This window comes from Capra hircus, chromosome 2, assembly GCF_001704415.2.
Source record: "Capra hircus breed San Clemente chromosome 2, ASM170441v1, whole genome shotgun sequence".
Lineage (NCBI taxonomy): Eukaryota > Metazoa > Chordata > Mammalia > Artiodactyla > Bovidae > Capra > Capra hircus.
Genome location: NC_030809.1, coordinates 7,744,672 through 7,758,465, shown reverse-complemented (window position 1 = coordinate 7,758,465; position 13,794 = coordinate 7,744,672). Strand labels below are relative to the sequence as shown.

Sequence of the window (13,794 nt, the reverse complement as noted above, 5' to 3'; positions counted from 1 at the left end):
CTATACAATGGACAAACCATCTTAACTTACTCCCCTACTTGACTGAAAGCTGCCTTAATCACACTCTTCAGCCTGGCTAACAAATTTTCCTTTTATGGACTCACTAATTCCCTAGTCAGGAGACATAAGAACACTGAGGTTCCACACTGTCGATGAAACAGGAAATGGGAAAGTCTTGCTCACCATCATTTTACTGGCTTCCAGGCATCTCTGTAAGCACCCTTCCAAACCAACTCTAACTTTTAGCAACAGCCAGGTCTTCCACTTTGCTCTTTCCTATTATTATTCATATCATTAGACTTTTTTTAATTGACGTATAGTTGATTTAGAATGTTGTGTTTCAGGTGTACAGCACAGTGCTTCAGTTATACACACAGTCTTTCTCAGATTCTTTTTCTTTATGGGTATTACAAAATATTGAGTATAGGTCCCTGTGCTATAGAGTAGATCCTTGTTGGTTATCTACTTTATATATAGTAGTGTGTATGTGTTAACCTCTACCTCATAATTTATCCCTCCCACCAATCTCCTTCCTTCATGTTAGACTTTTCATGTGTTCAGTCACCTTGTCTCAGAATCCTCCCATCTGTTACCCATTTGGGGCCCCTTTCTCTAAGAATTTTACATTTAATCAAGTAATCACCTTGGCCTTTGCCAAGAAGAGCACTGGTAAGTATTCAGAACAGCCCAGACAAAACATAACAAAATAGTGTTGCCAAAACTTCACATTTTTACATTCATTTCTATCTCCTGAATTTTCCCCTCTGAAAACCTCAAATAAATGTCAAAGCAATTCATCCAAGGTAACACTGTCTTGATGTTGGGTTAGTTTTGGTTCAATTATTAAAACAAAGTTTTCAGCATCACTGCCTATAGCAAATTAATTTCATTTGTCTGTGTTAAAAAAAAAAGGCTGCCCTCAAAACAAAACATAAAGAACTCTCACTTTACACAGTAGAAAGAAGACAGCTGCAAGCCTGCCCATAATCCATCTGCACCTTTCCAAATGCTGCTGAGAAGCTGATGAGTAGACAGCGATCCAAAAAGTAGAGAAGTGTTGGGAAAACAGTAAGATTCAGACTTAGGTTTTCAAAGTCTCATTCTCAGCTTCTAAATAACTCGTCTCCCTGGAACTATGGGTTTGAAACACTGCTGGTTCCTTCTTCTTCTGAAAGGATCATCTATCTACCGTCTCCTGCATAATGAGTTTTACAAGTGATGTCAGAACTAACATTCCCAGGGCTCCCCTGGTGGCTCAGTGGTAAAGAATCCACCTGTCAATGCAGGAGACTCAGGTCGGTCCAAGGTCGATCCCACATGATGCAGAGCAATTAAGTCCCTATCCCACGACTATTGAGCCTGTGCTCTTGAGGCTGGGAGTTGCAGCTACTGAAGCCTGCATGTCCTAGAACCTGCGCTCTGACGCAAGAAGAGCCTTCACCGAAACAGGAAGTTGCGCACAGCAACTAAAGAAAAGCCCTCACAGCAACAAAGATCTAGCACAGCCAAAATAAATAAATAAAATTATAAAACACACACACCCCCCCTAACATTCCCATTCTTGGCTATTCCCAATTCCCTTATGATAGCTATTTTTTCAAAGTCAAGTCAAAGCCTACTCCTCTGCCTTTACCCATCTGTCCCGGCCCAACTTAATGTGAACCACAGTCGACTTGTTAAGCATGTACCACCCTGTATTGTTGTTTTCTTTCCAATAAAATTTATAAACCTAAAAATAGAAAATGCTTAATAGTTTCTTATATTTTGCATAATACCTAACTCAGTTTTAGGCACTTACTTCATTCCAATAAATGCTTTAAATCACAGATAACCAGATGTAAGTGACTTTAAGGATCATCTAGGTCAAACTGTTCTTTTATATCTTTCTTATATGAATTAACACTCAACAATCAGAATACCACCATCTACTTTTTAGAACAATGGTTCCTAATTCCCAGAAAAAGAGATTCATATAGAATTTTAGATGTAATTTTAAGGATTTACGAAATCCCCTGAATCCAATTAACGAAGCTCATACTTATGAATAATACACTATTGGGAATTCCCTGGAAATCCAGTGGTTAGGACTCTACTTTCACTGCCGACAGCCTGGGTTTAATCCCTGGTGGGAAATAAGATCCTACGAAGCCACACAACACAGCCAAAAAAAGAAGAATATATCATCAAGAACGAAAATAGGTGTCCACTGTTCTACTATGCGCCAAGCACTATTCCTAATACTTTACATAGGATGATACACGGCTGGATCATATTTCCTAGCATTCCTTGCAGTTAGATGAAATCATGTAATTACAGTTCTCCCCAGGGGAGAATGGAAGGAAGTGACAGGTAGAAGTTCTAGGCTGGTGCCCTTATGATGAGTCTCCTCCATGCTCTTCACCGACTGCTGCAACCAGGATTTCTCAGTCACTAGCTCTGACTGAGAGGACAATGCCATGGGGGCTGGTGGGGAAAGAAGCTGAAAAGCGCTTTGGTCCCTAAATGACTCTAAGGAGGAAAGCCGTCAACATTGAGAACACCCTGCCTGGGTTGCCAGGTGAGAAGGAAATTAACTTCCATTTTGTTTGAACCACTGTTTGGGGTAGATAACAGTACTTATTACAGAAGCTTAGATTACCCTAATTAATACACACAGGTCACCAATTAATCCCCTCAGCAACCCCATAAAATTGTGCTGTTCTCATCATCTCAATATCAGCGGTCAAGAAACCGAGGTACTACTAAGAACTTAAGAAACTTCCCTGACACACCTCTAGAAGCCAGATTCAAGCCATGCAGTCTGGCTCCAAGCAGTCAGGGTTCACACACATTAAAAATTCTGCCAAATACCTCAAAAGAAACAATTATTCTTGTGTGTTAAGCCACTCTGCACCAGATTAACTTTTTACACCACCCCAATTCTAGCAGTTTAGGAATGACTGCCAACAGTGTCCCAGTTCAAAATGGCAACAACAACAACTTTACATTTCAGCCAGTAAAAGTAAACTGTAAAGGGAATCCTCCTCCCCAAGATCAGAAACATCATCACATCATACCAGAGATTCTAGCAGGGCGGGGGGCGAGAGGGCAGCAGGGAAATCAATAGGAGTTAGGCATAGAGAAGCAAAGGAAAAATCCAAAGATCAGACTCTTCTCAACTTCTCTCATTTTGTTGTTCAACACAGTATTTACTTTTATCCCATATAGAAATCTGGGTTTTCAAATTCTGACTGTAACAAAGAAGAAATACTGGTAGAAAATATATGGCAGATACATGAAAAGACTAGAAGTACCAAAAATGGAAGGGAAAATAGATAAAACCACACAGTTTTGGAGGCTGGAGGGTAAGCAAAGTTGAAGGACCGAGGTTTGAGACACAGACCATCAGGATCTAAAAAGTAAATAGCCCTCAATTCCAAAGCATGTCAGACACATATATCGACACCAAAATGCTCAGAAAGAAGGAAACAATCTCATTCCAACTATTTGGTACCATCTTAGGTACCCACTCAGAACAATACACAGACTTTACCATCAAGAAACTTACTGCCTTTCAAGTAGGGAAGATGTACATACAAATAAGTATATACAAAATGACACATTACTAGCATTTATTTACTAATTTATTTACTTCTAGTATCTTAGAACTAGGCTTTGTTCTAAGCTTATTATCACCATATCTATTAACTAATTTAATCCCATGAGGTTGGTCTATTAATATCTCACCTGTGCAGATGAGCCATAGAGAGGTTTAAGCAATATGTTCTGGGACTTACAATTAGTAAGTGGACAAATTGGATTAGAAACCTGGCAGTAGATAAGAGACTTTACGACCTTGCTAAAGGGCTTGAACTTCACCCTATTAATCAGTGGTCTCCAAGTAGGACTAGTGTATCAAAATCCATACCAGGCCCCCTCAGAGTAGGAGAAAGAGGGCATCCTAACTCTTGAGGATGACTGCCTTTGTAGGCCTCTTTTACTGTTGGGAGGGCACCCCCATCCTGTACATGCTGGGGGTAAACAAACAAAAATGGAGCACAGCTGTTATACAGGCAATGAGAATTCACTGGGCTCATGAACAGACAACTCCAAAAACCAGGGGGAAAAAATGCAGCAGTGAGTCTAGTCACACTAGCTCATAAGGTCCCAGCCTATTTCCATAAAATTTAACGCTACCTGAACAGGTAGCATGTTTATACTCATTTCCTTTAGGTGCAGGTAACAGTTTCCTGCTACAAACTCAGGTGTTTAACATGCCACACTGGACAATCACAGTCTCCACCCCTTTGCTGCTTTCAAAATAATTTTATTTACAATGGGTAGTTTCCCCATTGGCATTTCCCACACATAGATTTTGGTAATCAAGAATACTCTTTACCACAACTTACCTGTCCCCTTTTCCCCCTTTGAAACAGCTATCTTGATTTATATCAGTACAAAGTTTTGCCTATGGAGAATCATGGGGCAGCAGAAAACATTTCACCTCTTACTTCATAAAGAGGAAAACAAGTCTCAGAGAGGGAAAATCACCTGCCCAGGTTAAACTGCCAGTGAGTACAGAACTATGACTTGAACCTGGTTCTTTGCCACCAAGCCCAGTGACAGAGGCTTACAACTACTGATAAGTAGGATGCTTTTAAATGGCTCACAAACATTTATTTTGATAGTTATGCACGTAAGAAATATAATCACCACACCTAATCCAGTTTCACAAGCATTATTGCTTAGGGCAATGTGTTTATGCTTTCTAAAAACTGAGCTGGATTAAGTAAATAATACCAATTCAAGAAATATACAGAAAATTAAGAAGGGATGTATACAAGTGACTCAAGTCTGGGAAACAAGGCACCACATCTCCCTCCTAACTGAGGAGTTAAATTAATAGTAATAGGGCATTAAGCATTGATCTCCTTGCCTGTAATTCACATCCTTTATTTCTTTTTCTTGTCTTATTGTATTGGCTAGATCTCCAGTACAATGCTGAAAGGCCACTACTGATAGCACCTTTATCTGACTGGAAATTTAATGATACTTCTAAAGTAATATGCTTAAGTAACATGTTCTTTAGGTTTTCAGTAGATACACTGTTCTTGAATTTATGGAAATTCCTTCCTATTCCCGGCTCAGTCAAATTTTTTGAATACTTCTCTCTGACCCACCCCTCTCCCTTCTACATGCTGCCTTCCAGGCCTCTTCCTTTTTCTTTTTTTTCCTTTTCCTTATTTCAGATTTCTTCCTACATTCTCTGTATGTCAAAGTACTATATCTGCCACTACAAATAACTGAGACTCTTTGAAGATACTCTGCAAGTTCTATACCTGTCTGCTGTTTCAGTTCCCTGAATCCAACTGTTTCTAAAACTGATAACTGAATGAAATCTCAAAATACTGTTCCCATCACTTGCAGAGCATTTCTTCCTTCCATGTCTGAAACATACCCCTAAATGTCTTCTGTACTTTAGAATAAAAACTCAGGAAATAAAGAACAAAATTGTTCCGGATTTCTGTTACATTCTCCAACTAAGAGCTTAAATCTGAGAGCTGGCTTAAGTAAGTGACTAAGAAAGAAAATCTCGAGGATTTTAAAGAAGTTTTGAGAAAGGCAGTTGCATCCAGATGTTCGTAACTTGTCTTTCTCCTTTGCGAAAACGAAAAATACTGAAGAAAAAAGTAAAGGGCCAGAGGTAGTACTTGTCAACAAACATGGTAGTTCCAGGATATAAAAACTGAAGAGACCAGAGGGGGAAAAAATCAACCCTTTAAAGCCCAAGCAAGTTACGAATTCTTTCCTCGTCAGTTTTTCTTTCAAAACAAAAGGGCACATAATCTTTCCCGAGGCAGCAACACCGAGGGGAGCAGCCAAAATGTTGCATCATACAAAACACTCGCGCTTGAGAAACAAGAAACCAGATGGTGGTCAAATACCTCAGACAGGAAAACCCAAGCTGGGAATCTCGGTCTTTTCCGGAGGCCCAGGAATGTCTGCTCTTTTTAAAACATTTTTTCAGATGGAATCGAAAATTAAAGTTACAGTTTCCTACAGCCGGGAGCGACACGCTCTTTCAGAAAGCGTTCAAAGAAGTTCAGTCCATCAGCTCACGACGGGGCTGAGGCTTCGCCTCCCGGGCTGGGAGTGGACTTGGGTCGAGAGCCGAGGGCTGAAGTGGGGTGGGGTCGGGCGCCCCGGCGGTGGCTTGGGGAGAGGGGGGTGACAGGACCCACCCCCGCCCCGGTCCCAGGGACTGGGGCCTCCGGGGCCCCGGGGTGGCGGCGGGGGTGGAGGGAGAAGCTCGCCCCACCCGGACGCGCGACGATGGGGAGGCATCCGCCGGGGTCCCCGCGGCTGGATGCGGTGCCGCCCCCCCTCCCCGCCCCGCAGCGCTGGCTTTCTGGGGTCCCAGTCCCACCCCGGCTCCCTCGACCGGCCTCGGCGGCGGGAAGGCGCGGGTGGGCCCAAGACAATGGGCCGGGGGCGCGGGAGCAAAGCTCCCCTCCAGCCCGCTTGCCCTGCGCCGCGTGGGGGCGTCGCGGCGGAGGAGCGCCCAGGGGACGCCGCCCCCCGCGGCCCGGCGGGCGCAGGGCCGGGGAGGTCGGCGACTCTGGGAGGACGGGACGGCGGCGAGGGCTCACCTTGACGAAGAGCTCGATGATGGGCTCTTTGTCCTCCTCCTTCAACCCGTTCAGCGGCATCGACAACGCCATGGCCGGTTCGGCTGGGCTCCGCGGACGGCGGCGGCGGCTGTTTCTGCTCCGGGACTGCTCTGGCTACGGGCTCCCGCCGCGCGGCAGCTCCCTGGACTGTCCTGGCGTCTAGCTCGCCTCAGCCTCCGCGCCTCAGGCTCGTCTCCTCAGCACCGCCCCACGCCCCGCGCGCGACTCTGAGGCGGCCGCAGCCCCGGCCCCTTCAAGTCGCGGGGGCGGGGCGCCGGGGGCGGGGTCTCGGTTGGGGGCGGGGCCAAAGGCGGGAGTCTCCGGACTCTCCAGAGGAAAAGTGGGCGGCCGGAGCTCGGGGGCGTGGCCTCGGCCAAGTGGGTGTTGAGTTGGGGTGGGGGACTTGGCGGCAGAAGGACGGCCCCGGCCCCTGGAGGCTGCTGAGGCGGCTTGCCCTCGGCTCAGCGGCGTGGCACCGGTGGGGACCAAGAGAAGCCAGGGCTTGGGCGAGCGGAGGGCTGGACTCCGAGCCTCGCCTCCCGAGGTGGGGCGGAGGGGAAAGTCCCCCGGGAACCAGCGCCTGACACCGCCTACCGCCGAAGCGAGGGCGCGTTCTCGCAGCTGCTACTGGCGCTGTGCCAAGTGACCTCAGCCTTCGGCCGGCCTGGAGAGGCGAGGAGGCATCTCCCGGCCTCTCCCCTCTGCTGCAGCACCCCCAGGACTCGTCGCCCTTTCCCTCAGCAGTTGCCTCCCCCCAACACCCTCAGTTAGGCAGAGCTCCCTTCTGCCTCTTCGGAGAAAGTTTTCATCCCCTTAAAAGCACCGTTTTATCCTTCCTCCCTGACTTCTCTGTTTTCCCTTTTGACTCTCCGGTCACTTCTGTCTTGGGAGCCAGCGTATTAACAAATATTTATGAGACCCTACAGTGTGCCTGTCCCCCAGCCCCCCGCAATAAAGAGCACGGACGAAATCCCTCTCCTCCGAGAGCCTAAGGTCTTGAACTGAACGCCTTTGCCCGAGGCCAGGAAGGACCCTCAAGCTATTAATCCATAGGGTTCCCCTTCCCCGAAGCGATTTCCTTTCCCCATCCACCTGGCAAACCTGAAGTGTGTATCAGAATCACCTGGGTGCTACACCCAGACCTGCTTTACTCAATTCTCTGCTTCTCCTCCCGAGGGGAAGGGAGAAATTCCCATTTTAACAAGCACCGGGACCTTTTGAATGCAGGTGGTCTTCAAACTGGAAAAACTCTACTGGGATTTGAAGTCCCTGAGGACAGTGGCTGTATACTTTGAGTCAGGCAGGAGGTAAGCACCGGTTTTGCGACTGATGAATGCCTGGGGCGAGTGTCATCCCCTCTGGAAACAGTTACTTGTCCCCTCTTCTGACTTTCCGTAACACATGACTCAGCTACTCCTCCCCGCCTCCTAGCTTAAGTTGAAGGCTGAGTCCTGAGAGGATCAGACCGAGGTTTATCTCTCCACATCCTCAGAGCATAGTACATGTCAGAATGTTTTAACAAAGTGAACATATGTGTGAAAATATAGTGAAACCGGTAGCTCCTCCCTCTCCCAGTCCATAGCGTGTTGCTCAGATTCTCTTGCAGGAACTCTATTAAAGAAACATCCTACCCCAGGGGTTAGGAGCACATGATCTAGAGTCAGATCTTAAGCCCTTAAACTGCAAGATCCTGAAATCCCTGCCTGCTCAGTTTGCGACCCCATGAACTGTAGCCTGCTAGGCGCCTCTGTCAGTGGGATTCTCCAGGCAAGAATACTGGAGTGGGTTGCCATTTCCTCCTTCAGGGGATCTTCCCGACATAGGGATCGAATCTGCATTGGCAGGCAGATTATTTTACCACTGAGCCACCTGGGAAGCCCCAACTCCCTAAGCCTCAGTTTCATTCTCTACATGGGGGTGGGGCCGTTACCAGGCCTTCCTTACCTCATGTCCTGCTTAGCCAGTGATAGCTACTATCGCCACCCTAGGCCTCCTCCTGTCCCTGTCCACCCCTGCAGGCGAGGATGGCGTCACACTTAACTCCCCGAGCCCAGCCCATTTGTTGAAAAGAAGTAAAATGCCAGGAGGCTGTCCCCGAGATGGGAACCCAAACCAAAAACAAAAACAAAAACTGAAGTGCCAACTGAACCTCGTGTTGGTTCTTCATGGAGTCAGGAAAGTGAACCAAAGTTTGCTTCCAGTCTCTACCTGCCTGAAAAGGAACCAAAATAGTGAACCAGTTCAAATCAGATTCAGGTCTAAAACAATCAAATGGGACCTCCAAGATGACCCCAGACTGGCCCTGAGGCAAAGAATATTTCCAGGCAGTCCTCTTTTGAAAATGTTGCCTGATGCTCATCAAATTCAGCTTGAATCAGTCACTATTACATGTGGTGAGTGTCTGCTGACAGCCCCAAACTGGCCTCTCGGCCGAGGACATGGAGCTGACCAAGGCATGGAGGGATGAGCCAACCAGGGGTTTTTAGGCCTTATTGAGGCAGATCCTGAGAGGAAGCCACTGACATTCTCCCCCACAGAACCTTGAGGCAGTGATGATCTCCAAGGCTGAGAGCCAGAGCCTGTGCTTAGAAATCTGATCACAGTCACTTCTACCTACATTTCCCAATTTCCACCACCACCGGGCTTGCATGGATGCGCAGAGCCAGTCCAAGGAGAGGTAGAAAGGGAGAGAACCAGGAAGTGTATGTGGGGGAGGGTCCACAAGCATATTGCGTTTAAGTCTCATATTCCAGTACTGAAATTCATGCCTGTTTTGCATTCTGTGTTCATTTGTTTTTATAACACGCACACAGATCTTGAAGACAGGTAGAGATGTGTTCTCCTCCCTCCTCCACCCCCATCCGCTTCTGACCTCATCTCTGATTCCTCTCCCCTTTGCTCTCTATCCCAGGCACACCTGCCTCCTTGCTATTCTTTGAATGTGCCAAACGCCCTCTTGCCTCAGGGTCTTTGCACTTGCTCTCCTCCTCCTATGGAACATTCTTCCCCCAGGATTCCTGCAATTCCCATCCTCTTGCCTCCTTCAGGTCTTTGCTCACATACCTCCTTCTCAGGGAGATCTCCCCCAATACCATCCTACTCAACATTGCAAGTGTTCAACCTCATTCTACTCTCTACTTTATCTCTCCCCATAACACTTATCACCCTCTAAAATACATTTTACTTGTTTATTTGCTTATTGTCTCTCTCCTGCCACTAAACATCAATTCCATGAGGGCAGAACTTTTTGTTTGATTTTTGGTTATGGCTAATATTCCCAGCTCATAGAACAATTCATAATACACAGTAAGAACTTATGGAATGGGAGTATGTGCCTTGGTTAAGCTACAGTTTACCCCTGATGTACCCTTTGGAAGGTCTTGTTGGCGCCTTCTGAGAGGTCAGGTGGTTTGTGTTTGTCTATGATTGCTGCTGAATGAGAAGTCAGGTTTTCCAAGGGGCAAGATGGCACCTCCAGAAAGCCCCCACTGCTGGCACACTTGCCTCTTCCCAGTCCTGATTCTGTAGTGCTGCTCTAGCTGACCGTCTCAAACCCACTCTCTGCAACTGAGGCAGTGAAGAGCCAAGCACGTGGACTCTGGGTCAGACTGCCTGGGCTGCAGTTCTGCCACTGTGGTTTACTAGCTCAGAGTACCTTATTTAACTTGGCTGTGTTCACTTTGCTCCTCTGTAAAATGGGTCTGAAAATAATAACTAACAATAGTTATGATTTTTCATGAGTAAATAGGATTGTGCATAAGTAAATCCATGTTAAATGCTTGCAGTGGTGCCTGGTGCATGGTAAGTGCTGCTCAGGAAATAGCTGTTGGTCTTAAACCCATCTGTCCTTAATCTCAACTACTGAACTCCCATGATGCATGCCAGATATCTGAGTGTTTTTATATCCAATCCCATTTATTCCTCATGGGGACTTCCCTGGGGGTCCAGTGGTTAAGAATCTGCCTTCTAATGAAGGGAATATGGGTTGGATCCCTGGTTGGGGAACATATTGTTGTTTAGTCCGTAAGTCATGTCCAACTCTTTGTGACTTCATGGCATACAGGCTTCCCTATGCTTCACTGTCTCCCAGAGTTTTCAGATTCATATCCATTGAGTTGATGTTGCTATCTAACCATCTTATCCTCTGATGTTCTCTTCTTTTGCCTTCAATCTTTTCCAGCATCAGGGTCTTCCAATGAGTCATCTCTTCACATCAGGTGGCCAAAGTTTTGGAGCTTCGGCTTCAGCATCAGTCCTACCAATGAATCAGTTCAGCTCAGTTCAGTTCAATCGCTCAGTCGTGTCCGACTCTTTGCGACCCCATGAATTGCATGCCAGGCCTCCCTGTCCATCACCAATTCCTGGAGTTCACTCAAACTCACGTCCATCGAGTCGGTGATGCCATCCAGCCATCTCATCCTCTGTCGTCCCCTTCTCCTCCTGCCCCCAATCCCTCCCAGCATCAGAGTCTTTTCCAATGAGTCAACTCTTCACATGAGGTGGCCAAAGTACTGGAGTTTCAGCTTTAGCATTATTCCTTCCAAAGAACACCCAGGACTGATCTTTAGAATGGACTGGTTGGATCTCCTTGCAGTCCAAGGGACTCTCAAGAGTCTACCAATGAATACTCAGGGTTGATTTCCTTGAGAATTGACTCATTGGATCTCCTTGCAGTCCAAGTGACTCTCCAAAGTCTTCTCCAACACCACAATTAGAAAACATCATTTCTTCAGTGCTCAGCCTTCTTGATGGTCCAAGCTTCATATCCATACATGACTAGTGGAAAAACCATAGCTTTGACTACACAGACCTTTGTCGGCAAAGTGATGCCTCTGCTTTCTAATATGCTATCTAGGTTGGTCATAGCTTTTCTTCCGAGGACTAAGTGTCTTTTAATTTCATGGCTGCAGTCACTGTCCACAGTGATTTTGGAGACCAGGAAAAGAAAATCTGTCACCACATCCACTTTTTCCCCTTCTATTTGCCTTGAAGTGATGGGCCCAGCTCCCATGATCTTAGTTTTTTGAATGTTGAGTTTTAAACCAGCTCTCTCACTCTCTTCTTTAACCTTCATCAAGAAGCTCTTTAGTTCCTCTTCACTTTCCACCATTAAAGTGGTATCATCTGAATATCTGAGGTTGTTGATATTTTTTCCAGCAATCTTGATTCCAGCTTGTGGTCATCCAGCCCGGCATTTTGCTTGGTGTAGTCTCATATAAGTTAAATAAAGAGTGTGAAAATGTATAGCCTTGATGTACTCCTTTCTCAGTTTGGAACCAGTCAGTTGTTCCATGTAAGGTTCTAACTGTTGCTTCTTGACCCACATACAGGTTTCTCAGGAGGCAGGTAAGGTGGCCTGGTTTTCCCATCTCTTTAAAAATCACCCACAGTTTTTGTGATCCACATAGTCAAAGGCTTTTGAGTAGTCAATGAAGCAGAAGTAGATATTTTTTTGGAACTTCCTTTGCTTTTTCTAAGATCCAAAAGATTCTGGCAATTTGATCTCTGGTTCCTCTTCCTTTTCTATTCCCAGCTTGTACATCTGGAAGATCCCACGTAACCTGGGGCAAATAAGCCTGTGCGTGCCGCAACTACTGAGCCTGCACTCTTAAAAAAATAAAAAAACTTTACTCCTCATGATGTTTCAGATGAATAATTATCATTGTCCACACTTATAATTAAGGAAACTAGGGAATGGAGGAGATTAAACACAAGTCATTCAGTTGGGAAGGTGGCAGAGCTGAGACTTCAGCCCACAATCGTCTTTTCACCACATTCTATACTTAGTGGGTATAGGAAAGCGCCTACCTATCCTTAAGGCCCAGCTCAAATATTCCCCTGCTCCAAGGAGCTGCCTTGAACCAATGTATTGGTCTGGATTCTACATCACCCATCAAGGAGGTTAGGTGGTATTGCATGTACTAAAGTGAGCTTTTCTAACAAACTGCCTGATTTTGAACTCCATCTGGACAAGTTACTTAACTCAAGCAAGCCTCCTCATCACAAGAGACTAGAATAGAACCTAACTAATAAAGTCACTTTGAGGATTAAATGAGATAATCCATGTAAAGCATTTAATTATAAACATATAATAAATGTTGGCTATTATTACTATTCATATCAATGTCTTCTGCCTTGGTATACTGTGAGATTCTCGGAGTAAAAGGAACCTTATATCCATCTTTAGTTGAGCAAAATATCTTATTTCCTAGCTGTGTGATTTTGAGCAAGTAGTCCCCTCTATACCAATTTCCTCTTATAAAATGATGATAATTACAATACCTATCTCATAGAGTTGTTATGGAGATTAAACAAGTAAATAAATGTAAAGCTTATTACCACACAGCCTGGCATATACTAAGTGCTAATAAACACGAGAGGCAGGCCTTAGAGATGTGAGTTCAGTTCCAGGCCACCATAATAAAGCCAGTATCTTTTTTTTTTCTCTTTCAAATCATTTTAATAACCTGGCAGTGATTCAAAGTATGAAAAGATGATTCAAACATCTTCCCTTTAAAGAGGATGCTACCATAATTGCCTCACAACAAGCATGATCAAAGGCAAGGATGAGACTGGATTCAAGAAGCAAGAGTTGTAGCAAGACTTCAAGGCTCACAGATTGAAGAGCATGGTTTCAGAAAGTCTCCTGGGGCTAGCAGGCAGCAGAAGGGATATGAGATTTTAAGAGATCCTCAGAGGACAGGCTGAGGTTTCTGGGTCATGAGTACCTTGAAGCATTTCCTGATGGTGATTTCATCTTGAGAGTATTTGTCGTCCAGGGCGAATTGAACAGGATAGGCCCAACGGCTCTGTTGTCCCATAGAGTCAGGCTTCTTCAGCGTGTAGACCTGGTCTCCCTGCCCACTGTAGTAATACTGGAGAAACATGACCACAGCAAAGCCTAAGCTTTCAATTCCCTCCGCAGCTACCTCTAACTCAGAAAGCCAGTATCTTAATAAAGCAAGTCACACAAATTTTTTTGGTTTCCCAGTACATATAAAAATTATGTTTGCACTATACGTAGTCTATTAAGTGTGCAGTAGCATTACCCTGAAAAAAATAATATACATACTTTAATTTAAAAATAATACTGTTCTATTGTATAGCACATGGAACCCTGCTCAATGTTATGTGGCAGACTGGA

General features: G+C 45.4%; 1 protein-coding gene and 1 pseudogene across 1 annotated transcript in view; both read right to left on the bottom strand.

Moving 5' to 3' along the window:
• Positions 1-7,161, bottom strand: part of CLIC4 (chloride intracellular channel 4) — an 81,579-nt gene extending 74,418 nt beyond the window's left edge. The window contains exon 1 of the mRNA XM_018055974.1: positions 6,630-7,161. Within this exon, the coding sequence (XP_017911463.1) occupies positions 6,630-6,701 (72 nt within the window). The 5' untranslated portion in view covers positions 6,702-7,161. The remainder of the gene's footprint in view (positions 1-6,629) is intronic.
• LOC102175631 lies at positions 13,343-13,537 on the bottom strand (annotated as a pseudogene).